Below are 27,429 nucleotides of genomic sequence, written 5' to 3' on the forward strand. Positions count from 1 at the left end.
GCATGGTATGGGGAAAGAGCATGGATCTTCCATGCTCTCTGTGTGCACCACTCTCCCCAAATCTCCATGTGTTCACCAATCCAGAAGGTCTCTGAACCCAGTTCTTTTGGGTTTTTATAGAGGCTTCATTATGTAGGCATGATTGATTAAGTCATTGGCCATTGGTGATTGAACTCAACCTCCAGCCCCTCTCCTCTCCCCAGAGGCTGGAAGTTCCCATCCTCTAATCACAAGTTTCCCCTGGCAACCAGTCCCCATCCTTGGGTTACCTAGGGCTTTCCAAAAGTCACCTCAATGACATATAAAAGGCACCTTTATCTCTCATCACTTAGGAAATTCCAAGGGTTTCAGGAGCTCTTTGTCAGGACAGAGAGGAGGACAAAATGTATATTTCTTGTTATAAAGTACAATATCACATGGATCATTTCAACCTGCAACAGGTTTGATCCTGGCAAACTGAGATACGTAAACATAATAGAATGTGTGTGTGTGTGTGTGTGTGTGTGTATAATAAGCACACCACCTTTCCTGGGGTAGTATTACTTGTTAATCTGAGATTCTGTTCCTCTTTATTTTGGAGTTGAGGGTGTAGGGGAGGAAGACAAATCCTCTACCCTCCAGGTCCTTCTGGCTGGGCTATGAATTAAATTGACAGGAGACAGAATAACAGGAGAAAATCAAACACAGCTTTATAACATGTACACATGGGAGACACCCAGGAAAACTGAGCAACTTGCTAGAATGGCCGAGGTTGCCACCTTAAATACCATCTTTAGCTAAAGACAAAGGAGGATGTTGGGGGTGGGTGGAGCCAGTTATGGGAGATTAGCAGAAAAGGATAGTAAACAGAGTAAGGTTATTATGCAGATTTAAGTCCTGGCCTTCCGCATTGATAAGAGTTTCTAGAGATAAGGTCATCCCCCTCTTCCTGGTGCAGAGAGGGAGATATCTTTACAAATGGAGATTTTCCTTACACATGTAAATCTCTCTTACAAAGGGTAACTTCTACTTGGTTTTCAGAGCTTTTCCCATGTCTGCAGTTTTTGAAAAAATGACCAGCCAAAAATAATCCTCATGCCAAAGAGACACATCTTGAGGTGGCAAATTCTGATCGCCCACAAGGGAGAAATGAGAAGGTGGGGAGTTAAAATGTCATTTCTTTTTATGAAAAATGGTGACAATAGGTGGAAGTTTTAAAAAATGTTCTTATTTGGCAAAAACAAAAGAAAGATTTTTAAAATTCCATAAAATCAAAGGTCTGTAAACGTAACCAAATTTTATCACATTATCTTACTATGCTCCCACACATTGAATCTCATTTTGGCAAATCAGTGCCCATATGGAGGAGGACATGTCTAACATTCTCACCCGTTAGTTCCAGTCCTCATTTCCAAAATGATCTTTCATTCTACTCCATCCTTCTACCCACTCAGTCACATCTTTTTCATGATCAAATTTGCCCCACCTGCAATCCATTCTCTCCACAATTTCCCATCATTTTAGTCTTACTGTTCTACTACTCACACTATGAGGGATCTTCAAATTCATCAAGACCACCAGGCCACAGACCACTTTTCTTATTTCCTATAATTAGCCCCCCTGTCTTCATTTCCCTCTCCAGCTTAAATTCCATGGTCATGAATTCAGTAACTCATTTTTCAATATCCTGTAATCTGTGGCTACTCTGTCTTTTTTTGTGTGTGTGTGTGAGGAAGATCAGCCCTGAGCTAACATCTGCCAATCCTCCTCTTTATTTTTTTGCTGAGGAAGACTGGCCGTGGGCTAACATCCATGCCCATCTTCCTCCACTTTATATGGGACGCCGTCACAGCATGGCTTGCCAAGCGGTGCATCGGTGCGCGCCCGGGATCCGAATCAGCGAACCCCGGGCTGCTGCAGCGGAGCACGCGCACTCAACCACTTGTACCACCGGGCTGGCCCCCATCCTCTGTCTTTTTTTTAAATAAATGTGGGCAAAAGCCCAGAGTTGGATAAAGCCAATACAGGCAGTACCCAAGCAGCTGAGTGTTACTAGATAAAATCACACGACATGCCAGGCTGGTACCACTGTTGATTCATAATTGCTGGTTTCAGCTGGGCCCTAAATACTGCCCAGTGATCTTACCAGACTTCTCTGGTCAACTCACTTTCCCACTCCTGACAATGATTGCTTCAAACCTTCTAACCCTTGATCCCACTCTCACCTCCCTAATTTTGAGCAGAGTCCTTGTCTTCTACTTCATAGAAAATACAGAAGCTATTATAAGAGAACTTCCTGCCACAAAAACTGCAAATTGAGTTTCCTTCACACCCAGCCTCACACATTTCCCCTATTAAAAAAAAGGTGTTTCCTTGCCTCTTCCCCACAATTATGTTCAGGTTTTTTACCCTTCGCTCATATTCTTAGGAACCCTATACCGTCAGTGACTTTTCCCTCCAGTATGTTCAATCTCTCTCCTGACTGGGTCCTGACCATCAGCATTTAAACACGCTCAAATCTCTTCCCCTTAAAAAACAAAAGACAAAAACAAATGATTTCAACTCACTTCCCCCTCCAGCTACTTCCCCCTCTCTCTAATTTCTCAAGTTTCCTATACTCGTTATTTCCGTTTCCTCACTTGACATTAATATGTCAATCCACGCTAAGCAGGCTTCTGCCTCAATATTTGCACAGAATCCCCTTTGTCAGGATCACCTATAATCTGTCACAAATCCAACTGATGGAGTTCAGGGCAGGCTGACCCAAGATTCGCCACTCTGGAATGTGGATTATTTTGAGCTGAAGACAATAAAGGCTCAGAAGACTCAGGAAGAACATTTGACTTTCCCCCAAACTGCCTAATAGAATTTAACATAGAAGACCTGTTCCCGGAAGGAGCTAATATCATATGATAGCTAACATATAACGTAAAATAGGAGTGATAGAAAGGCACCAACAAGCCCATTTTGGGGCTTGTACCAGCAAAACTTATTTAACAAACATATGCATTTCCATCTCCATGTAAATTGTCTTCCTCCCCTCTGAAGTCCCAAACCACTACCCCCAACATCCTCCTTTGCCTTTAGCTGAAGATGATATTTAAGGTGGCAGTTTTGGCCAGATGGCCGTTACTCAGTTTTCCTGGGTTTCTCCCATGTGTACATTATAAAGGTTTGTTTGATTTTCTCCTGTTATTCTGTCTCATGTTAATTTAATTTGTAGCCCAGCCAGAAGGACCTAGAGTAGGTAGAGGAATTATCTTCTTCCCCTACACAATGCATATTTAAAATGTTAATTTTCTCTGAATTTTCAGTAGCTTTTCTCAGCTGGCCACTTCCTCTGGAAATAGTTTCTTCCCTTGGCTTCCCCACCTTCGGCTCTGGCAGCCCTTTTCAGCCTCCTTTCCTGGGTCTCCAAATGTTGGAGCCTCCTCCCTTTTCATGTGTACCCTCTCCCTCAGTGGAATCTCTAGGTACAGCATCTACAAGGCCCTGCACCATCTCCCCTCCCGAACTCATCTGCTCTCCCTCTTGTTGACTCTCCTACAGCCACGATGGTCTCCTCACTGCTCCTTAAACCTGCTAGGCAGAAATGAGTTTTTGGAAATATTTCAGTAAAATCAGTGAATTAGCTTTCAACACACTGGCCAAGCATGCGTCCCTCTAAGGAAACTGTGTGGGCCTATTAGGTCCCTGAGCTTACATTTAAGTCACCTAAAAACAAAGCATAAGAGGTAGATTAGATAATGAACTCTTTCAGCTCAAACATACTACTTAACAGTTTTTGTATCAAGTTTTTTTTTTTTTTTTTTGTGAGGAAGATCAGCCCTGTGCTAACATCTGCCAATCCTCCTTTTTTTGCTGAGGAAGACTGGCCCTGGGCTAACATCCATGCCCATCTTCCTCTGCTTTATATGGGACGCCGCCACAGCATGGCCTGCCAAGTGGTGTGTTGGTGCACACCCGGGATCCGCACCAGCGAACCCTGGGCCACCGGAGCGTGCGCACTTAACCGCTAGCACCACTGGGCCGGCCCCTGTATCAAGTTTAAATCTGGCAAAAACATTTTCTTGAAAGGGAGATGCTTGCTTTTTCTGAACATTCCTAAACATATCAGTTCTTCAGTTCTGTTCGTTATCAATGTAGCAGAGATTCTGTGCATGAAAATTCTTTTGTGGATATTTTTGGCCTGCTCATCATGAGATAATTTATTACCATCATCTTGCAAAGGATAAGGATGGAACAATTAGAGAATGAATTAAGAAACGAATGTGAATAGACACTTCACAGTTTGCTCCTTCAACTAAAAAGCTGATACTGATGATTACTTCAGGCTCAAGTTCTAATATTAAGCTTGTTATGATTTCTCAAATAATACCTACAGAGGTTGAGGCAAAGAAGAAAATAAATAAGCTAAACAAAATCCCACAGCATGGCTATTGGAAAGGGGGACCCTCTGCTCCTCTCCCCATTGGACTGATCCATGTTTTGTGCCACCCCACCCCCCTTGATGCAATTGCATTTTTGAAGCCAGGTAATACATTAACATGGTTCAAAAAAGTCAAATGATATAGAAAAGTAAACACACACGGAATCTCACTTCAATCTGTGTCCTCATCCACCATTTACATTTTTACTAGTTTCTTTATCTTCCTGGTGCTTCTTTATGCAAATGTATATTCTTATTCCTGCTCCCTTTTTACACAAAACACAGCCTACTATCTATAGTGTTCTGTGTTTCATCCTTTTCCACTTAATCATATATGCTGGAGATCGTTACCTATCCGTTGAGGAGGGTCCTCCTCATTTGGTTTCACAGCCAACTGTGTTCCATTGTGTGGATGCATCCTCGTATACTTGTCTTCTTCACAGTTGGGCTGCTGCCATTTTTCACCATTAAAACAATGTTGTGATGAATAATCGTGTATAGAATTTTGTACACATACAGGTGTGTGAGTAGTCTGGATCCCAAGAAATGAGACTGCTCCTTCAAAAAGTAAATAATTTGATAGGTATTGCCAGATTCTCCTCCCACTAATGGGAGAGTACATTTCCCCATAGCCTTGCCAACAGAATATCAAACTTTAGGATTTTTGTCAATCTGATAGATGACGGATGATACCTTAGTTTAATTTGCATTTCCCTTATGATGATGGATATTACGCTTTTCACCTGAGTGTCAGGGACATTTGGTCGTTTTCTGTGAACTCTCTATTCGTACCCTTGGCCCATTTTCCTATTGGGTTCTTGGTCTTTTTTTTTTCAAGGTAGTTTATTATTTCTTAAATTTTTATTTTATTGAGGTCACGCTGGTTTATAACATTACATAAACTTCAGGTGTACATAATTACATTTCAGCTTCTGTATAGACTGCATTGTGTTCACCACCAAGTCTAGTTTCCATTCGTCACCATACATATATGCCCTTTTACCTGCGTTTTGCCCTCCTGGTCTTCTTTTTAATATCTAAGACTTATTTATAAATAGTAGGGGGATTAGAATGGGCTCAATTTTCTCAACATATTACAGAACTACAGCTTTAAGAGTCTTAAAAAAGTTATTCATGCCACCCTCTACTCCCTGGAAACAGGAATCCTCTATTCCCAATTAGCAGAATTTTATTTAGTTTTCTGACCTAAAAGTAATATATGTTCATTAGAAGTATTGGAAGAAATTTAAAACTACTCATGTTAGCACTTTCTTATATTCCTTTACTCACCACATAAAATAAAAAAAGGGGAACATCTTTCGCTATCACAACCTCATCTCCCAGAGGTGGCCATCAGTGAACATCAATGGTTTGTTGCATAATCCCCTAGTTCTTTTTCCTCCCTCTATTAGTCCTATTTAAAATTTATGTGGTGAAAAATGGTTTCATTTCAGCAATATCCTTTATACTCTGTTACTCACCATTTCACAAAACAAGGAAACAAAAACATGGTCATATTTAGGGACTGCGATCCACGCAAACCCAGTATCCTTCCTGGCATCATGGTTGTTTTAGGAACAGGGCCTTCTGGGAGGGCCCGGGAAGAACAGAAGTCTGCTTATTCTGTTTGGTAATTTGACACCATTTCAAAATATTTGATTATAGGGTCCTGTTGCATCCTCTTTGGCCCTTCCAATTTAAGTTCTTGGTTAAAAATATTTTAACTCCAATTAGCAGCACAACATCAGAAACAATAACCAAAAAAACTTGAACGTGTTGGTAATTTTAAATTAGAATTTATATTTTGAAATAAAAATTCATAATAAATTTTTAAAAAATTGTCACATGAGAACACATCTTAAGATACCATTACATACTTCATTTACTCTGAAAAAGTTACAGACACAATAAAAACAAATAGCTGTCATTTATAAATGTGAGTTGTTTTCTTTGAGCACAAGCAAGCTCACGTGGAACATCAGACTGACAACCAGTGAGGCACCAGGATGCAGAGACGGCTCAACACCTCCCTGAGTGAGGAGGCTGGAGCCTGGCCTCTCTGGCCGGGGGCCCCTGCTGTTTCTTCTCTCGGCCTTCAGTTTCCCCATCCACCAAAGGAGGGGAAGACCAGATGATTTCTCAAGTCCTGTGTACCATGGTCTTTTCACTTCAGGGAACAGTATGTAATTATAACAGTATCATTTTCGCTTAACTGTAAACTTCAACAGAAAATAACTTAACATGTTAGCTCAAAAATTTTACTACAAAGAGAACTATGGTTTTTATTGTGACCCTCATCAACTTTGGAAAATTTCCATTTCAGAAATTTCTGATTTGGTTCACTTTCTTGGAGATTTCTGCCTTGGGGGCATCCTCCACACACATCAGTGCATATGAAGAAAGCAGCCAGCAGTCCTTTGTCTGAAGCCACGGTCCCTGGCTCTGCCTTCCTCACACAGGCTGCACCATGCCGCTGCTGGGGCTCAAACCAGCTTCTAATTACAGAGTGCCCCGCTGACTGATTTATTGTTTCTTCCTTAATTTCACTGTTTATTGCAGAAGTTGTATTTTAGTATGTTCCTGTAGAATTTCTTCAAAACACACTGCTATTCAGTTTGACCAATAATTTCAGGTTTTTACATAATAGCTCTTCAGATATTTTGCTGGTATGTGAAGCTCAAGAGATTGCACAGGGACGAATATGGCAGGACACATATGCTGGTGGATGAGCTGTATTTCAGCACCTTATAGTTCTAACTCTGTCTTCCTCTATTAATGTTGCATTTAGTCTTAAAAGAGTCAACTTAGCTTGCTCACACTTTCTCCCAAGTAAAATACGTAGTTTCTTTTTCAATATTAAACACAATTTTTTTTTACAAAGACATGCTCAGGATAAACATCACAAAACTATGCACTCAGATATATGATCTAAAAATACAGTTGACTTATCTCCAAATACCAATGCTAAAATCAAGGTCTTTGAGCCTTTGACCATGCCCATGGATGGATCCCAAGTTCTAGGATACATTATTCCACATCATCATTTCTATAGTTTGACAAAAACTAGGATGCATACTTAAATGAGAGCATATCAATACCACTGAAATTCATTACTGCAATGTTTACCTTTTTCCATAATTACTTGAAAATTCATAGCACAGCATCACTAAAAATTGCAAATGATGAGAGCTGTTAATTTACAATCATTTTCTCTCATGATTGTACCACTATCCATTTTTATTTATTCCTAATTAAATTCAATTTCAACTACCTGATTCTGAGTTTGAGGTAGCTTCCCAGTAGTTCTATTGTGAAAGTGGCATGTTTCAAAGTACCACCTGGAGGATCAGATTAGAGTTAAATGAGAAAAGAAAATATAGTATCGATTATACCATTTCCTCCATTGACATACAAACTTAAAAAAAAAAATCACCCATTTCTTTAGTGATAAAAATACAGTTCTTTTGTCAGCATAGACACAATACATGGAATCTGCTTCTTTGCATGAAAAGCTGCGTCAAGGGAAAAGGACTCAAATTCCATGGCTACCTTTCGGTTAACCCGAGTAAGAATGTGCATAAGCTCGAGCTTGTGAGCGTACAGTTTCAGCATAGCACAAAGTGACTGGATGAACCAGGATCCCTCCTTCGAATTTCGCCAGGAATAGTAACCTGCAAAGCAAAATATAACCAAAATACCATGGATATGTGATCTTATAAATTATTACATAATCATAAAGGTAAAAACAAGCATAAACTTTCACAGGTATTATTAGCTATATAAACAACAAACAAACGACACCATTGGTTTCAGGGGAAATGATGCTGGAGGGGAAAAAAAAAAGTATGTTGTGTATACACCTATGCTTTCAACAAGGCAAAAAGAGTTGTGGACTAACTTCACTGTTGAATTTTTTAGAGTTCTACTGTCTGGGCTTCCCTTCCAACAGGGAAGAACAAGGAAACACGCAGAAGAAGATGCAAACGCAAAGATACAAAAAGGATCATTCTAAGAAGCATGGTGTTGCAATCAGACTATTGGCTTATCCAAGAAATAAACTGCTTATGCACACACACACATTTGAGTGTCCCAAATCTGTCTACAAGGCATCCGATTAAAGTATAATAAATATATTACAGAGTATTAAAAAAGGACCCAAAAGGGAAAATAGTGTATTGTACTTTTTTCATCTTAACTACTGGATCCATTGTTTTTAATTTAGAAGTACTTTACCCGGAAAGATGCTTGGAGATTAAGAAGGAAACATGTTGACCACATTTGAAAATGTAACACTGTTTAAAAATACATTTGTCCTATATTTCCAATCTTTGTGACACCCTGAGTTAGTCATACAATAAAAAAAAACTGTATGACCAATAACTATTTATTTATATGATGACATGCAACATAACTACAAAGAAGTGGAGGTTAGTAACCTCTTCATACGTCATATTTTACTTTATTTCTTTACCTCATTCCATTTCAACCCTCTCACATACTATTCATGTTTCTCTTTTTTATTTTATATCTTCCAAAGAATTCCCGGAAATCCTACCTCTCTCTCATTCTAAGAAGTGGACGAAGCTCTGACTTGGCCTATAACACAACATCGTATCCTACCTGGTATCCAGTTCATGAAGACACTGGGTAAGTATGCTTTCTTATATAGGCATATTTTCTAGCCAACCTTGGCTAAAGACAATTTTTTGAGACTTCTCTGTGGTTAAGGTACCTTGAAATACAGCCACGTTAGCTGTTTTTATGGATATCAAAATCTTGACAGCCTTTGGCGTACATTCTTCATTGTTTAAAATCTACATGTAACATTCCTTATCTGTGGCTTTCTCACCAGGTGCTGTAGAATAAGCGTACAAGAAGTCCGCCTCAACTGGTATTTTCTGACACGCCATGTCATCCTCAACACCACTGTCAGTCTCAATGCCACAGTCCAGGTCTGTACCTCGGCAGGCCTAGAGGTTAAAAAACAAACATTTATTTAAAAAAATGTGTGTGTCGGGGCCAGCCCTATGGCGTAGTGGTCTAGGTTGGCATGCTCCGCTTCGGCGGCCTGGGTTCGGTACCTGGGTGCGGACCTACACCACCCGTCGGTGGCCATGCTGGGGCGGTGACGCATATACCAAACAGAGGAAGACTGGCACAGATGTTAATTCAGGGCAAATCTTCCTCAAGCAAAAAAAAGAGGAAGACCGGCAACGGATGTTAGCTTAGGTCAAATCTTCCTTAGGAAAAGAAAAAGTGTGTACATAAATAACTGTAATTTCTACGAAATATAAAAGCCGTGTAAAAATTGATGTTAATTATGCAGAATCTTTCTGATGTAAGTCTAAAATTAAAATTTATTCTGTATTTCCTAAGTGGTGGTTTAAATGAATAAAAAAGTAACAACAGTTCAGTAGCTTCAGGGAAAAAAATAAATCCCTTGGATAATCCACAAGTGAGTAAATTAATCTCCAATTAATCCTCAATAACCGAGTTGCTCAGTTATCTATTACCTGAATAATGAAAAGTTTGGGTTTTCCAGTTAGACTTCTGCAATAATCCCCTCTGAAGAAACATGTTAATTTTTTCAGGTCAACAGGTCCATCTGTTCCAAAAATTATTCCTTCTTCACCATGGCTTAGAAACACACAAATAAAACTGCTCCTTCTGCTATGATCTTCTTTAGAAACTGGAAAAATGTTTACGAATAAGAAAAAACAAACAAAAAACAATGTAACTTTATTCAATAATCTCATATATACTATATGGGAATAAGATGAAGAAACCTGAGAACAGAACTAAGAGATCATCTAAACCCCGCTTGGAGCAGAGCAACATACCTCAAACCATTTTAGGTAGTGGGCATTCAATGAATAACTTCTATTTTACTTATATAAAACATAGAGTAGGATTATGTACAGTATAGTTCCACAATTCTCATGCTTTATTATTATATGTGTAATTATATCTAGACTGTAATACAAAAGCGGACAATGAAGGTAATTCTTTTAATTATTTCTTACCACTGCGCATCAATGCCACAATTTCTTCACGTGTAAGATCATTTTTATTCCTGACTTCGTATTTCAAGTTTGTGAATGTTTCCCTGAGGTTTGCTGCATCTACATCCGTACCAGACCGAGGTGACATTCCTTGGAACGGAAAAAATTACTTTTAATTGCATTTTAAGAAAGATAACTGCTCTGAAATGAAATAAACTATTCAGCAATTCACACGATCCACAGTAAGTTTTTCCTTTCAAATGCTAAGAAGATTCAATTATTCTGATCATGGTGACACAAAGTCTCTTTAACTTCTTAGCATTTATAAGACGCTTCATAATACAAGCTGTATCAGTGTCACAGTCACAAGGATATCTTTCACTGCTGCTTAGACAGTGAACAACAGAAACAAATGCCTACTGAGAAGGGTTTGGTTCAACAAATTATGATTCATTTATATAATGGAATAATGGAATACTATGTTTCATTAAAATTTTTGTAAACAAAATTTTGCCAGGAAAAATTGGTCATTGTTTAAAAAAAAAAAAAGACTAGGAAACAATATGATCCTACTTTTAAGAAAAAATTATATATATGTAACAATACACACATCTCGCACACTCAGAGAAACTGTATTTCTTTGATTTTAAGTTCCCAATGATTTTAAGATACATTACTACTTTCACAGTATCTTTTCAGGAAAAAAATCACAAACCACTACCACGTTAATACTGTTCATCAGGCATTCTGCTGTGGGTAATCTCCTCTAAGCCTTCCATCCACCACCAGACAGTTATTATGACTGCTTCATTGTGCAGATGTGGGACGTGGAGCACAGAGAAGGCCAGGAACTTGTATGAAGGACACAGCGTGTGCTAGATCTGCATCCCAGGGTCCCGGGCTTTCCTCCCTCCTTTACAGTACCTTCCACAGAAACATACGGACTGACTGTACGACGCACTCAGATTTGAAAATGCTAAAGCATTGGGGGTAACACGTCTTAGAAGTGAGTAAATTTAATACGTATGAATGGAAAAAAGACTAAATATCTTTATCGCCAAAATATTGTTCTCTCTGAGTAGTGTGATTATGAGTGATCTTAATTTTCTCTTTTGCTAATTTATAATTTCTGAAATTTCTATTATGGTCGTATATTATTTCTGCTAAATTAAAATAAGCTCATCAAGGTTTGACATTGGAAAGGCTGAGGACACAATGCAGCTGTGTGACTTGGTGACTGAATTCTGGTCCTGGTTTGTGAGCCACTTAGCAGTAAGACAGAAAACACCAGGCTGTCAGAGATCGTTGTGAGAATCTGACCTTCAAATTTCAAAGCAGAAAAGGAGCTCACTCTAATGCCTAAGCCAGACTACTGGTCCAAGTATTTTTGGGGAGGAGTGGAACTATGTGCTTTTTTATTGTTAAAGAATAGGTTCAGCAACGTGAATTTCTATAGGAAGAGGGCATCATAACTAGCAATGTGAGGCAGAATGTCTAATGGTTGAAGGTGGTATCTCAACTTATAGCCAAAAGTAATAAAAATGATACCATTCAGACTTCCATTTTCAACTACTCTTTCTCTCACTCCGTATAATCTACCACCAAACCCTGCTTATCTTTCCAGTGTAATCTGGCTTCTTTCCATTTTCACCAGCACTCTGGTAGACAGCCTCCTAAACTGGATCTGCTGCTTCTAGTTTCTTTAATTAAAAATTAATTCTAATATGATTAATATGCCAAGTCAAAGAATTATCACATCACCAATTTGAAAATATAAAATGGGGAAATAGCCAAAATGTTCACTCATAGGGTAGCTTATGCAAATTAAGGGAATGGGTATGTTTCAGGAATGGAGTATCATACAATCACTAAAATAACATGAAAATTCTACAACATGAAAAACGCTAATATTACATGAAGTGGAACAAGCAGGATACAATATTGCTTGCATATTATGAATAAAATTAAGCTTTAAGAGAAATTGTCAAGGAAAAATGTATCAAGTAATACATCACGATGTTAATTAGCTTTTTAGGATCATAAAGGATTTGATTTTTTTATATTCTCTGAAAAAAAAATTCTAAAATGCATTTATTAGATTCAATAGTACACAGAATAGAGACTGCGAAGGGGATTTTGTGATCAGGCCATGGTGAGCCTGAGAAGGCAATGTCAGCAGAGTGGCAGGGGTAGAAAACAGAAAAACAGGTTCAAGAGAGATGGAAAGAAGTGAAGATGGCAAGCTTAAAGTACATGCTTGCAAAATTTAAGGAAGGAGACAAAAATCAGATCAAAGCTTAAGAGGAAGCAGAGTAAAAGAAAGGTCTCTTTAAGATGCGGTCTGTCATCTTTGTAAGGAAGAAGAAAAAGTCAGTAGAGCAAAGGAAGACGCAAGGGAGTGAGGCAGCACAAGTGGATTCAGAGCTTGGACTGGTGGGTAGGCACAGCAGGGCTGTGTCCCAGCGCTGCTACTGAAGTATCTGTGTGAGTCTGTGCAAGGATGCTACTTTCCGCATCTAATAGAGGTTCCTTTTCAGAGTTGTAAAAATTGAATGAGACAGTATCTGCGAAGTACCTTGCACAGTTCCTGGAAAGGAAAAATACTACTACTTACTATTTGTTGTGACCCTTCCATTAGCATAAAAGAGGGAGCAGGAGGATAAAGAAGCAAGGGTTACAGAGAAGTCAGGGCAGAAGAGGCCAACATACAGATAGGAGGCTAGCTGTTGGAAAAGGGAGCGATTTTGATGATGGGCAGAAGATTAACAGCTTATGTTGTATTGTAGGACCTGTAGGTCCTGCTCTAGCTCTACTTCATGGCTATTGTGTCATAGTTTACTAACTAATAATATCAACACTATTATTTATACTACACCAAATACAAATGGTACAAATATTTGAAAAGGATTAAAAATTATGTTATGATACATACCAGTACTTTTATGAAAGTTCTTATTATTAATTATTATACATAAACCCATTTCAGGATAATCCATTTTGTAACTATTATCCAAGGATATTCCAGAGTCTGTTGATTTGCTTCCACGTAAGATCCTTCTGTTTGGAAATCAAACAATAGTTTACACAGACAGAAATGACCAGTGCTGCTGTTCACATTAATACAACTTTTAAAACACGTAAGAACAGTTAACATTTTTGGATGTAATGTGTCAGGCTATGTGCTACAGGCTTTTCCTCACTTAAATTTCACAAAAACCCATTTCATAGATGAGGAAAGGACCACCATGAGGGTAAGGAACGTGCTGACGGTTATGCAGACACCATGGTGTCAGAGCCAAGGCTGAAAGCATCTGTTGGACTTCAGAGTTCAGGCTTTTAATCTCCATATTTTGTTTCCCTGTAAATTTTATTAAAATTTCATCAAACACATTTTATACTTTAAAAATTTCTTGTAACTTTGTGAAATATTTTATCCTTCAAGGTAAGAGTAAAATCTTAAAAATTACCCTGGAATTATAGGAAATCAACAAAATGCAAATATGACTCAAAGCACAATATTTAACACAATTGCTAAATTGTTCCTTAAACCCTATGAGCTGAATAAATCAATAATTTATTAATACATAGAATGACTATTGTGAACAATTGATAATACTTGTCTGAAGGTCACTTATTGAAAAATCTCTGTTATCTAGACCAGGATCAGTAAACTTTCTCTCAAAAGGGCCAAATATTAAGTCTTTTAGGCTTGTGGGCCCTACAGTCTCTGTTGCAGCTACTCCATTCTGCTGGTGACAGCAGCTCAGGACAATATGTAAATGAATGGGTGTGGCCATGTTCCAATAAAACTTGACCAAAACAGACTGCAGGCTTGACCCCTGATCTAGACCAAGAATCAGGATGTAACAGGTCTAGGAACAGCCAAACATGGATACCTAAAGTCCATGTACTCATGCACTTAACCTGCCAGTATACCACATTACACACAATTCTAAAAAGATTAAAATAGTAAATTAGCGCAGTCAAGGTCAGAAACAAACTATTATATTTAGCTAGAGGTGAGGATCCCCACATTTTACAGATGAAAAAATTAAAACTCTTGAAAGCTGAGTGACTTGTTGAAGGTCATACAGACAATGGATCACAGAACTGTAATTCCCTACCACCTGCTGCAGCCTCCTCAGGAGGTAGGTGCCCCTCTACCAGCAGTATGATAGCTAGACAGGCAGGGGGCATGCCTGACAAAGAGCAGAGACTCCAAAGGCCTAGGAACTCGAGGATAATTTATCACAGGATCAAAACAGACCTAAATCTGTTTTGGGCTCCCATGCCCTTTGCTATTAAATTATATTCTGTACGATATGAAAAGGTTAAGAAATGTGTAAATCACTTTAAAAGGGTTTTTTTAAAAAAAAACAAAAAACTTCTAAAATGAGATCACATTTCAAAAGTTTAATTTCTAGGAAAATTCCTTTGTGAAACAAATATTGCTAAATCTTTATGGGTAACCTGTTAATAGTATTGCTGTAATACTATTGTTTAGTACTAAAATTAGTTTGTAATTCCCTGGGTTGTTCCCAATAATAATACTGGGTCTCAGAAATAAACTTTTAGAATTAAAAGTATCACAAGAGATCCCAAATGGTTAATAACAGATGTGAATTAAATCAAGAGTGTTTGAGTTTTATCTTTTTCCTTTCTCCCTCTGCTGGTTATTGGAAGCACTAATAAGCAGAATATTTCAAAAAAAGGAAGACTGAGAAAAACAAAGCCTAAAAGATAATCTATAAACAGGCAATTCTTCCCCAGACTGAGAATTAGCAATTCATTTTAGTCTTAAAACTTATAAATAGATAGGAGGCCAAAACACTCCCTGAAACATAAAACCTCTCATCCTACAAGTGATTTGGGAAGGTACAGAAGCATCCAGACTTGCATGTTCTGCCTCTCCCATGCATCCTTCTGCTTCTGAGATGGGGTTTCCACTATGGGTAAGACACAGTACCTGGTCTTCCCCTCAATCCTCCGTACAGTTCCATGAAAGTTTTATTTTAAAGACGAGATTCTAGGGCCAGCCCCGGGCTTAGCAGTTAAGTGTGCGCGCTGTGCTACTGGCAGCCCGGGTTCGGATCCTGGACAAAAGGCGGCGTCCCACAAACAGCAACTAGAAGGATGTGCAACTATGACATACAACTATCTACTGGGGCTTTGGGGAGAAAAAGGGGAAAAAGAAGGACGAGGATTGGCAATAGATGTTAGCTCAGGGCCGGTCTTCCTCAGCAAAAAGAGGAGGATCAGCATGGATGTTAGCTCAGGGCTGATCCTTCTCACCAAATAAATAAATAAGTAAATAAAATAAAATAAACAAATAAATAAATACGAGATTCAGAGAGGATCAGTTAACACGTGTAAAGCCACACAGCTGGTGAGGTAGAAAGTCAACTGGGTCTCCCTGGCTTGAAAGCCCACCCTCTTTCTGCTTCCTCACTCCTCCAAGTCTCCTGTATTACATACACCTGTCTTTTCTGATTATAAAAGATTCCATTTAAATACTTACGTTTCCGAATTTTTAAAGGATTTTGAATCCACTGAGTTTTCAGAGTTCTCCATGGATACTTTTATTAACTAGAATATATAGAAAACAGAAGTTAATCAAAGTCAGTCATTAAGAGCACTGCACTATATTAATTATTCCAATGATTATCTCTCCAAATACTTTATATGGACATTTTCACATTAGGATTATCACTCCTCCCCAAGCTTCACCTCTACTGTTAAAGGTTTCTGTGAGTCAAACTTGAAAACAATAATCCTTTGTAAGGGTATGTGTAATATAGCCCATCTCTCTCTCTCAATCTCTTTTAATTGAGCTATGAAGTACATATAGTACACAGATAAGAAATGTGCAGCTCGATAAATTTTTACATTTGTATACCCCCACCACATCAAGATACAGATTGCCACTTGTTTCTATTACAATAGATCAGGTCATTGGTAAGAACTCAGCCTTCAAACTCAACACAGTTAAAAACCAAAAACTTGAAAAATAAGGACGAAACAATCTTGACTTTCTCCAGCCTCTAGAAGCCCTGGCAATCTCAAAAATTCCAATCAAAATACAACTTTAACTTAACTCCTATGCTAAAATCATAAATCTTAAAAGAATACACAACCCCATCAACAGGACTCAGTCAACCATAAAAGCCTTTACAGAAAGTCCAAGCCTCCCACCCCCTTCTTAAATTTTTTAAATTGTCATAAAATATACACACATTCTACCATTTTAACCATTTTTAAGTGTACAGGTCAGTGATATTAAGTACAGTCATCCTGTTGTGTAACCATCACCACCATGCATCTCCAGAACTTTGTTATCTTCCCAAACTGAAACTCTGTACCAAAGCCCCTTCTTTTCAAGGTCTCCTGAAAGCTAAGTTCTTTCTTAGCTCTCTCTTCTTGCAAGAACTCTCAGTTCTACTCTTCTCTAAAGCTAAGTTCTTTCCTCCTCTCTCCATAAGTACTGTGTGCACGTACAGTGGGGAAAGATGGCAAAAACAATATGGAAAAGAGGAAGTGTCAGGACCCCTGTTTAACCACAGGGGAGGGCAGTGTTTCACCTTCTCTCAAAGGTAGTCTTTGTTTTTGCATTTCTCTAACGGCTTTTTGCTTTTCTACCATCTTACTTCCTGTAGGTTTTCTAGAAAACCAAGGGAAGATGACTACAACTGGAATGACACATCTTTTAGTCAGTAAGCAAATATCTGGTGGCACGTGCTTTGTGCCAGCTACCATTTTGGGCACTAGGACAGGGTGGAAGATAAGACAAAGTTCCTACCTTCAAGAATCTTTCATTCTAGAGAGGAGGACTAATTATAGATTGATAATAAGATTTCAGATACTGACAGGGGCTATGAAGAAAATAAAACAGGGTAAAGGAATAGACTGGGAGTGTGAGCTCCTTTAGCTAAGGTGATTGGGGAAGTCATCTCCGAGGTGACATTTACACTGAGATCTAAGTGACACAGAGGCTACCAACTGAGGCTGTTCTTGCTGGAGGAAGGACCAGCAAGTACAAAGGCCCTGGAAGAGCTTGGGGTATTCATGGTGCAGAAAGAAGACCAGTTCGACTAGTCCAGGGTGAAGGAAGGGAAGGCGTGAGAGGAGATGAACCAGGAAAGGCAAGATCACACAGGGCCTTAGGAGCCAAGAGGAGCTTCCAGTCTCTCCTAATTGCAAGGAGAAACCTTTGGAGTGTTTTAAGCAGATGAGGGACGCATGCTTTAAAAAAATCACTCCGGCTGCTGAGCAGAGAATCGACTGTAGAAGGTTGAGTGGAAGCATATAGGCCAATGAGAAGCCTTCTGGAACAGTTCCGGAAAGAATGCTGGAAGCTTGGACTAGAGCTCAACAGTGGATATGGGTAGCTAAGAACCTGGAACTGAGAGGGACATCAGGGCCGGAGATTACCGGGGCACTCTGATGTTTAGAGGGTTATTAGAGGAAGCAGGGCCAGCAAGAGACTAACGAGAGTGAAGGAAACGGGGGAAAATCAGATGACTGTGCTGTACCCAAGCATGCAGAAGTCTTTCAATGAGTGTTGGATAGTTTCGAGTCTTGCTAAGTGGTTAATTTAGATGAGGAAAGAAAACCACTTGCTTTGGCAAGAATGTCCATATAGTACAGATTGTCAAAAAAAATTGTCCAAGACTTGGAATGGGCAAAAGAAATTACTAGATAATTTTAGTGCAGTGCTGGGCACTGTCTAGAGGAATCTCGGGGATTATCTGATTTTATGGGGTGTCCTCTTTTGATCGACCTTCTACTGACTAGGCTATTTTACAGCTCTGTGGGAAGTTAAGCCATAAAAAACAGATAACCAGACAAATGACTCTTGTCTACAGAAATGAAAATTAATTTTATCTTGTTGTCTTTGATGCAATGGATTTCCAACCTGTAGAAGAGATGCCCCTCCCAAACTACATTCTATTGCCTGACAGGACATTAACCAGTTTTGCTTCTATTAGCAAATTCGTTTTATTATACCCAACCGTCTACATCTACGTCTGCTCTTCAAATTCTCCTTTGAACTGGTCTTAACATCTTACTGGTTCTATTATTAATCAATCAATTGAATAAAATATTTGACAATTTATTTTATATTTACACAACAGCCAAGTTTTACTTTTTGAAAATTGTATTTTAAAAGGATCAAGGTTGCTGCAGTGAGTTGAAAGAATGGGAGAATGAAGATGAGTAAAGATGACAAAAGTGAGTTAGCACAGTTTTGCCATGAAGGGGAAAGGAGAAATGGGACAGTAGGTGGAAGGGGACAAGAGGTAGAGGAGATTTCTTGTTTTGTTTGGTTTTAAAGATGGGACATATGTGTCCCATCAGCATGTGTTTATGCTGATGAGAATGATCCGTGGAAAGTGAGAAACTAATAATAGGCAAGAGGAGAGAAAGTGAAGTTCTTGATGGGATGCAAGGCTTTGCAAATCTAGCTCACATATGGAGAAGCATTAGTCTCAGATAAGAACAAGCAGGGTTCACCTACTGTATTGTGAAGGAAGGATGACTAACTCTTTGCACCCAACATGTGGAGGCTGGTGAATCTGATGGAAGGACGATGAGGTATTTCTTATATGATTGCACATGATAAACTATGAGACAAGAATCCCCAAATATCCTACCTCTACTTTCATGTGTACTTACCACATATTTTACCAAGTAGTACCAAAAACTAATCACCCACAATGCTAGCAAAAGTGTATCAGACAGGCATTCTCATATACTACTAGAAGGGACACAAATTGGTATCATCTCTTGAGAACATTTTGACAACGTGTCCCCCCACGCCTCAATAAAAGCCTTGACGTTTGATCTAGTAAAATTACACTTCTAAGAATGTAGCCTAAGGAAGTAACACCAGAGATTGGGGAGAGGCGGGAAAGAGCAGGAAATGCATTATTCATGAAAATATTGAGAATTTGAACAGAGAAATAGTTAAGTTATAGTATATCCATACATTGGTTAATACAGCCATAAAGCTTTTTGAAAGAACCTATCAATAACCTGGGAAACGCACGTAACATAAGGCTAAGTAAAAAAAAGGCTATAAAACTGTGTAAAACAATATAATCTCAATTAAAATAAACACAAGAAAAAGACCAAAAGGAATTATACAGCATCTTTACATATTAACCTATTTATTAACAGTGGCTATCTCTGGGTGATGGGAATACTGACAACTTATTTATTCCTTCATATTTTTCTGTATTTTTTCATTTTTCTGTAACAGCTGCATTGTTTCTTAAGTTATAAAATAGTAACAAAGATTATTTTATAGAATAATATCTATCGGGGCTGGCCCAGTGGCATAGTGGTTAAGTCCGTGCGTTCTGCTTCAGTGGCCCGGGGTTCGTGGGTTCAGATCCTGGGTACGGACCTACACACCACTCATCAGGCCGTGCTATGGTGGCATCCCACATACAAAATAAGAGGAAGATGGACACAGATGTTAGCTCAGGGGCAATCTTCCTCAAGCAAAAAGAGGAAGATTGGCAACAGATGTTAGATCAGGGCCAATTTTCCTCACCAAAAAAGAAAAAAAAAAAAACTCTCTCAACAATGGTAGACTGCATCAAACAGGATTATGCTAGCCAATTTCAACTCTCAGCCCTGTTTCAAGAGTGACAAAAATAGGGATTCTCTACTACTATGAAAGTTGCAATGCTTCCTTAACTGCTCTCTACCATGTTCCAGGCCATCTGCTTTTCTCTTTTTCTTTCATACATACAATAAACATGTATTAGGTGCAGGGAAATCTCAACTTCCTTGAATCATAAATATCATAGAGACCAACTACTTGCCCCTATGCATGCCAATGCTAAGTGGGCAGACCATAAGTCAAAGTAATTATCCATCCATGCTTGAAAAACAAAGTTGTGGTTACTTTGATTAATTGAGAGAACAGTACAGAGTGGCTAACAATTCTGGAAACACAGGCAAATACATAATAAGTAGTTTATTGACATTACAATCCACAAGAAAATAATCTTATCTGTGTTTCAAGGCTTTATGGCCAGTCTGTAGAAAATCTGGAGTGAAAACACAGTGGGAAAGAAGACTTAATAAACATGATAATTTCTGAAGCTGGACACGGAGCTTCTGCCAGTGTCCTTTCTGGCCCCAGGGTTCACCTCAAATTGGCCCTGGGAATGAGTTTGCCAAAGTAGGGTACACAGTATGTGTTCAGGAACACCTAAATGCTGATAGGTTCCCACCAATAATCAAGGCCCTAACAATATATCTCTTATCAAACACTTCTGCAAACAGTGCAGTGATTCTTGGGCTGAAACAATAACTTCTTACAACCTTTTGATCTCTTGCCAATGATAAAGCTGTGGGATAAAACAATTCTATCCTATGATTGGAATAGACGGTTTAGATTTAAAGAGTGATTAGCTTTCCAGAGTTTAAAAATATTTGGATTCTCGGCTTGTACCAATGTTAAGATTTAATCGAAATATTAGGTAACTTTTAAGTAGTCGTTTCCTTTCCATACATTTAATCAACTTTCTTTAACCAAATAATCCTTAAAATTTAAAAGTTTCAGATAGATCAGCCCTAATACAAGTAATTGTAATTTAATCATTTCTGATATTAGACATGAGATAGACAATTTTGTTTGAATACGGTAGTTGGTGGCTGAAAGGAAAAAACATGACTTCTTCTAAAATAGGATCTAAAACAGTGTTAAGACTATTTTGATAAGGATTTCTCAGGAATGCATACACATATAGTATATAATGGACTACATATAGTCCGTTCCCTTCATTATTAGTATCTGAATAATATATATTGCAACAGTATCAGCTGACTTTCATATACTATTAAAAATTTAGAGGCCGGCCTGGTGGTGTAGTGGTTAAGTTCCTGTGCTCCACTTTGGAGGCCCGGGGTAAGCGGGTTTGGATCCCAGGCGTGGACCTATGCACCACTTGTCAAGCCACGCTGTGGTGGCATCCCACATATAAAGTAGAGGAAGATGGGCACAGATGTTAGCCCAGTGCCAATCTTCCTCAGCAAAAAGAGGAGGACTGGCAACAGAGGTTAGCTCAGGGCTAATCTTCCCCACCAAAAATTATAATAAATTATACAACAGTAAATAAATCCTGTTGCATCAGACATGTGCATACTTGCTCTCTACTTGTCACCATCTGCTTTTTCCACATGAACACACCAAATCCACCCTCTTGGGAGCAGAGCTTTCTTGCAGAACGTACTAAAGTGTTAACACTTAGCATTACCTCACCTCCATTAGCTAACGCCTGGCTGAATACAAGTTATTCTGGGGATGGTGATCTCATCCTAGGAAGACAAAACATTATCCCCCCAAGGGAAATATTTAATGCCCTAATCAATAACAGGAGTTTAAGTTCTTAGAACATTTTAATTTGACAAAACATAAATAGGAAAATATACAACAGGGGTTTAAAAAATATATCCTGGCATAGCAATGGACTTAACACTACTTGTTTCTTACTTACTGATGTATGTAATTCTTTCCATCAATTCATGATGCTGATGATAATAAAGTAAACTTTTTAATATATATTAATTAGATCTCAGAGAAGTTCCAAGTGGACCAATGAACATTAGATGGCAACCTGGAACTCGGGTCTTAGCATCACCTCTCTAGTTCCTAAACCCCTTTAGCACTTGCCACTAAAGCTACAACAGATAGATCTTCAAAAGTTAAAATATGTTGTCAATATAAATTTACTGTCACTCTAAAATAGATATTTAAGTATTTCATGCTGTGTTTTCCTAAAGTGAAAAGTTGTAATGTTTTCCCTATTTATATTGTGGTTAAGCCAACTAAAGGGACTGTTGTATACTGCAATAATGAAGTAAAGCAGAATAAATTAGCTACAGAGTTAAGGCAGAGAAATAAAAATTAATTTCTAAAATTGAAATTTCTACATGAAGTTATAAAGTATTAAAAATTTGAAAAAAAAAACCCGTTATTAAAAATAAATAGTTTGAAACTGTGCCTATAGTAGAGATTTCAAAATGAGATATGAAATTAGTATAACCAGTTTGAGAGAGTCCTACTCAGCTAACCTGTCACCTATCAGTAGGCTGTTCTTGGTCCTACAAGGAAACTGAGGTAAGGGATAAAACCTGGTCTCTGCTCTGTTTAAATCTCAAAATGAGACATAAGAAGCAACACTGCTTACTTTTGAATCATCTCCATGAATATAAATATCTTTAAAAAAAAAATTTATAAGTAAAGATTTACCAAAACAGGTAGTCAAAGAAAGGGCCAAAGAACCACAATGTCTTGTGTGATTAGAGTGTTATGTAATAACAGTTCCTCTCACTGCCAGCTCTTATGGGCTTGGCTCTGAGCTAAAAGGTACTTTTATTGATTGATTGATTGATTTGTTATTTATTTATGTATTTCTGGTTAGTCCTTCCAACGATGCTGAGGCATAATGATCCTCTTTTTAGAAAAAGTTCAGTTGACTGAGACTCAGAGCAGGTAAGTAAGTAACTTCCAAGTGGCAGAGCCAGGATTCAAACCAGGATTTGTCTGCCTTGAGAGGGCAGACACCCGCTCTTCTACATGGCTTAGTACCATATAGGAGGGAGAATACTATCTATGATTTCAGGGAAGGAAACAAAAGTCCATAACCTAGAAGCTCTAATTAAGATGAGACAAAGAGCACAAATAACACGATAGAAACTGACTGCAGAGACACTGAAATAGTGTAAAGCTCACTTATTCTTATTAAAGAAGAAAACAGGTTATGGTGTTTCTGATGCCTCTCGGTAATTCACTTCTAAAAGTAAAATAACTGGTGTCAGGTTAAGCATTCAGCATAAGTCAGTAAGACATATTTTCTACATCTCTGTTTGCCTCTAAAGGAAAGGTGAAGTCGTTCCAGTATGACCTCTAGGGAGACTAAACTTCTGTCAAAAAACTTGAAAAACACCAGGATTGTATTTATCATCAATCAGAGAGGAAAAAGTCTCAAAAGCAGTCCCATTTCCAGATTTAGTAAGTGAAACAGAAAGAACATACTTTTCACAACAGTTTACATAAGAAGACTCTAGCTGTAATGTGCCAGCAGTTTTATTGAAATTGTTTCCCATCAGGTCTCTGAATTTCTTTGGAAACTTATGACAATCACCAAACTGGATACTGTCATTGGGCCTGATAAAGCCAATCTTTTAATATTTATTTTGTAATTAAGGTGAAAACACACAAGCAGCAAGTAAAATTAATTACAGAATAAACTAAGTTCAGTTGTGCCATACAAACAAATAAAACCATTCTTTCCTTTTCTCTGGAAAGGGCGACCTGACCAGGCAGACAGACTGGTGAGCTCCCCACTATTCAAGGCCATTGGCCAGAGAGAACACAGAACTTACTATGCAAGGGGTCTGTCTTCCTCTCACCTGAGGTCCTATGATGGTACCTTTAGAGGGACAAAAGGAGAAATGGGAAAGTCCTTGCAAACCTAAATATTTTGTATCAAATAAATGTAGAATGAAGGATCTTGGATGCCTTTTATAAAAATCACAGGGGCTAGCCCAGTGGCACAGTGGTTAAGTTCGGCACATGCTACCTCAGAGGCCTGGGGTTCGCGGGTTCGGATCCCGGGCGCGGACCTACGCCACTCATCGAGCCATGCTGTGGTGGCAACCCACATATGAAAGAGAGGATGATGGGCAGGAGGAAGATGAGAAGAAGATGAGATGAAAGGAAGACGTTAGCTCAGGGCCAATCTTCGTCAAGCAAAAAGAGGAAGATTGGAGATGGATGTTAGCTCAGGGCCAATCTTCCTCACCAAAAAAACAGAGAAAGAATTACAGATAACTTGTAAGGCCTCTTCCCTCCCCCTGAGAACCACTCCTCTGTAGAAGCAGATTTAGGTTTATAACCACCTGATTCAAGAAATCCTGCCTTCCAGAGAAGGTTTGAAATTGTGAAAAGTCTGAGTCAGTAGTATTTACTCAATTGTCATTTGTGCCATTAGCATTTACTGAACACCAACTGTGCACAGAGTACTGTGGTAAACCCTGAGTGTATGAAGTAATGGAAGACAGAAAGACCCTGTCCCTGTGTGGGACTCACAACCACGCTCACCGGCATTCAAAAGTAGCTCAGCAAGGCAGATGCCAGACAGTGTGCACTACACATCAGATAACTTTATCTTACTCTCCCCTAATTCAGAAGCCCTATAAGCAATCTGAAGGCAAGAACAAATAAGCAGAGAAATAACAATATTACACAGAGATTTAGAAAGCACTGTCACAGACATTATCTCATTTTATCCTCACAACCCTGTGAAGTATGTATATCACTTATGCCTATTTACGGATGAGCTAGTAAGTGTCGTCCTTGGGACCTGGCCTTAGGTCATCTGACAAGAGTACCTATTCCCCTCCATTACATTTGTATTTGTTAAATATCTACAAAACAGTTATCTAACAGTCTAAGAATTCCCACATCTTTTTTTAGGCCCAAACACCAGTGCTTCCCATCTTTGAGGCAGAGCTTAAAGAAGTATCTAATACTAGGCACCAGAATCAATTTAATACCATTCATAAAAATAAAGACTGCTTTCTAGCATTACAAGGGGGATGCGGCAGTAGGAGACTGTGTTATAGCAGGTTTGAAAGCAAAACAGTAAAGAAGCATTGCAATCGCCCATATCAGTAAGACGTGAGTCTCTTAAAACCGCAGGAGGCAAGGCTTTCTCAGGATAGCAAAAAGAAATCCGATTTAATTAGGCACAATGTTTCATTTCTTTTTTACTGTCAACAGGTTTTATTGCCACACTCCAAAAAACTGTCCGTTCATTAAAGCACATTCTAACTTTCAAAAGCCTTCTTTTGCAAAAGAGCAAAGCAAAACCAAAGCTCAAATATCAGGTTGCGATAGGGGTGATTTAAGCTTTACATTTCATTCTTAGAGATTATGTAACCACAACACATTCAAAGCGGCCAAGCACGTTTTGATACAGGCTGGTCTAAACCACCTTGCTAAGCAGCTCCTATTACTATCTTGTATACTCACATCGTGAGTATCCATATTTCACCTCTACCATTCCTTCCTAATCCAATCTTTTAATTATATTTTGCTAAGTAATCCTAAAACACGTTTATTTTTTCTAGATAGGGCATAATTATTAAAAAGCATAAGACTGTAGTATAGGCGTTCACTTGTGCAGGCCCTGGACATGGGGAAGGGCAGTAAAGAACAAGACAAACGCAGTTCCTCACGGAATTTGCTTACAAGCTAGTAGGAAAGATAGGAAACAAGCAACTGCAAAGGATATGACGTTTTCCTCTATGAAAATCCCGATGCGAAAGGAACACATAATAGGAAGACTTAACCTTGAAGTGTTGAATGAGAACAGAAACTAAGTAGGAGTTCTTCAAGCAGATGTGATGCAACCAGAGTGGGAATGCAGGAATGTTCCAGGCAGAGAACAGGTATTAAGATCAGCCTGGCTGTGTAGAAAGTGAAACAGGCTATAATGAAATATAAGGCAAGTGAGGAGACCAAGGAGCCAACCTGTGCTTGGCTATGTTACCATGCTAAGGGACTGGGATTTTCCTATGGGCAAAGAAACAGTTTTCTAGATTTTTATTTTGTAAAGATCCCTCAGCCTGTGCTGTAAAGAATGGAGTGAAGAAGGGCAGAGGGTCTGGAAGTATGGAGGCCAATGAGGAGGCTGCTGTAGCCAGGTAAGAGCCTAGGTTGACTTAAATCAGAGATGGAGCGCAGTGGACAGATCTAGCGGACATTTAGGAGGTCGAGGAGGCTTTGGTGGCTAACTGGGGAAGGACCGGGGACAGGTAGCTGAGAAGGTTGGTTCTTGGTTTTTTGGTTTGGGTTCCACTTACTGAGAATGGGAGAGAGGCAGCTGCTTGGGAAATAAGGCTTGAGAGAGAACAAGGGTGACAAGTGTGAGAAAGGCACTCGCATTCAACATGGCCTGAGTGAATTTCAAAGCAGCTCCTAGGTGGATTTGGCCATGGACACACAGTCACATGGCCGAGCTGGACGGACTCACGGAGACCTTCAGGTCTCAAAAGGAATTAGAGTTTAACGCCTGAAATTGCTTCTCCCGAAAACTGAGTTACATAGTCAACCAGGGAAAATCTAGGCCCGAGACAGAGAAGGCCGCAGAGAGCACACCCTCATCCAACAATGGGAGTGAAGTTCAGCCCCGAGGGCCAGCGCCACTGGGACGGCACCGGGCCCGCCTCCTGCCCTCGGGGCATCGTTTCTCCGCGCCGACCATCCGCTACTCCCGTCCCGGCCGCGCTCACTTCCCTGGCATCCCGCTGCCTGCCGCTCCCGGGCCCGACCTCCCACCACCCGGCCTCGGCGCCCCCCTCCCCCGCGCCCCGCTCCCGGGTCCGACCTCCCACTACCCGGCCTCGGCACCTCGGCGTGGCCTCTCGGTTTTCGGTGCGCCTCCCGTCCCGCGGGCTGGGCATCTCCAGTCGGGTCTCCCCTCCGCGGCCTCCTCATCCCGGGCCCGGGCTCCCGCCCCCCACCCGCCCCCCGGCCTCGAGGCCCCCAGCCTGGCCTCTCGATCTTCGGTCCGGTGTCCCGTCCCCCAGGCTCGGCATCTCCAGCCTGGCCTCCGCTGTCGGCCTCCACACCCCCAGCCCGGCCCCCCGACCCGCGGCCGGGCCTCCACACCCCGGGCCAGGTTTCTCGCTCCGCGGGCTCCAGCGCTCCTCCTCGCGCCCGTCGTCGTGGCCAAACAAAGGATCCGCCGCCCGGAGCGTGCCCCTCTCCTCCGTCTCCCCGGAGCAGCTGCAGGCCCCAAGGGACCCCGGGGCGCGCGCCGGGCTGGAGGCGATGCAGGGAGCGGGCCCAGGGCCGACGGCGCGGCGTCGGGAAGACTCGAGGGCGGCACTCACCGCACAGCCTCCACGCACCAGCCAAGCGTCCACTCCGCTCTGCGCCCCGCCAGGTCGGCTTCTGCGGCCCACCGCCCCCAGCCCGCCGAGCGGAGCTCGGAG

The 27,429-nt window shown here is 40.1% G+C and overlaps 1 protein-coding gene across 3 annotated transcripts; it reads right to left on the reverse strand.

The window, feature by feature from the left end:
* Positions 1-6,188: 6,188 nt before the first annotated feature.
* On the reverse strand, positions 6,189-27,422 carry CASP3 (caspase 3). Of its 3 annotated transcripts, none has more exons than XM_004428737.3 (7): positions 27,328-27,422; positions 15,929-15,996; positions 13,343-13,467; positions 10,432-10,560; positions 9,922-10,097; positions 9,258-9,378; positions 6,189-8,079 (listed from the first exon to the last, which is right to left on the reverse strand). In XM_004428737.3, exons 2-7 carry the CDS (start codon positions 15,979-15,981, stop codon positions 7,850-7,852), a joined length of 834 nt encoding a protein of 277 aa, XP_004428794.1. In that variant the 5' UTR covers positions 15,982-15,996; positions 27,328-27,422; the 3' UTR covers positions 6,189-7,849. The 3 variants fall into 3 exon arrangements, with proteins under 3 accessions (XP_004428794.1, XP_087274479.1, XP_087274480.1); XM_087418353.1 differs by having other exon boundaries at positions 13,343-13,464; positions 27,328-27,409; XM_087418354.1 differs by lacking the exons at positions 9,258-9,378; positions 27,328-27,422 and having other exon boundaries at positions 7,859-8,079.
* Positions 27,423-27,429: the final 7 nt, after the last annotated feature.

Source organism: Ceratotherium simum, chromosome 28, assembly GCF_057802395.1.
Source record: "Ceratotherium simum simum isolate JZ-2026a chromosome 28, ASM5780239v1, whole genome shotgun sequence".
NCBI classification, from domain to species: domain Eukaryota; kingdom Metazoa; phylum Chordata; class Mammalia; order Perissodactyla; family Rhinocerotidae; genus Ceratotherium; species Ceratotherium simum.

Bases quoted from the DNA above. Each gene is read 5' to 3' on its own strand.
- CASP3 (XM_004428737.3), bottom strand. From the start codon at position 15,981: ATGGAGAACTCTGAAAACTCAGTGGATTCAAAATCCTTTAAAAATTCG. The intron at 13,468-15,928 runs GTAAGTATTTAA...ATTTCCAAACAG, and splicing joins TCCTTTAAAAATTCGGAAAC to AAGGATCTTACGTGGAAGCA. The intron at 9,379-9,921 runs GTAATAGATAAC...TTTAACCTCTAG, and splicing joins CCAAACTTTTCATTATTCAG to GCCTGCCGAGGTACAGACCT.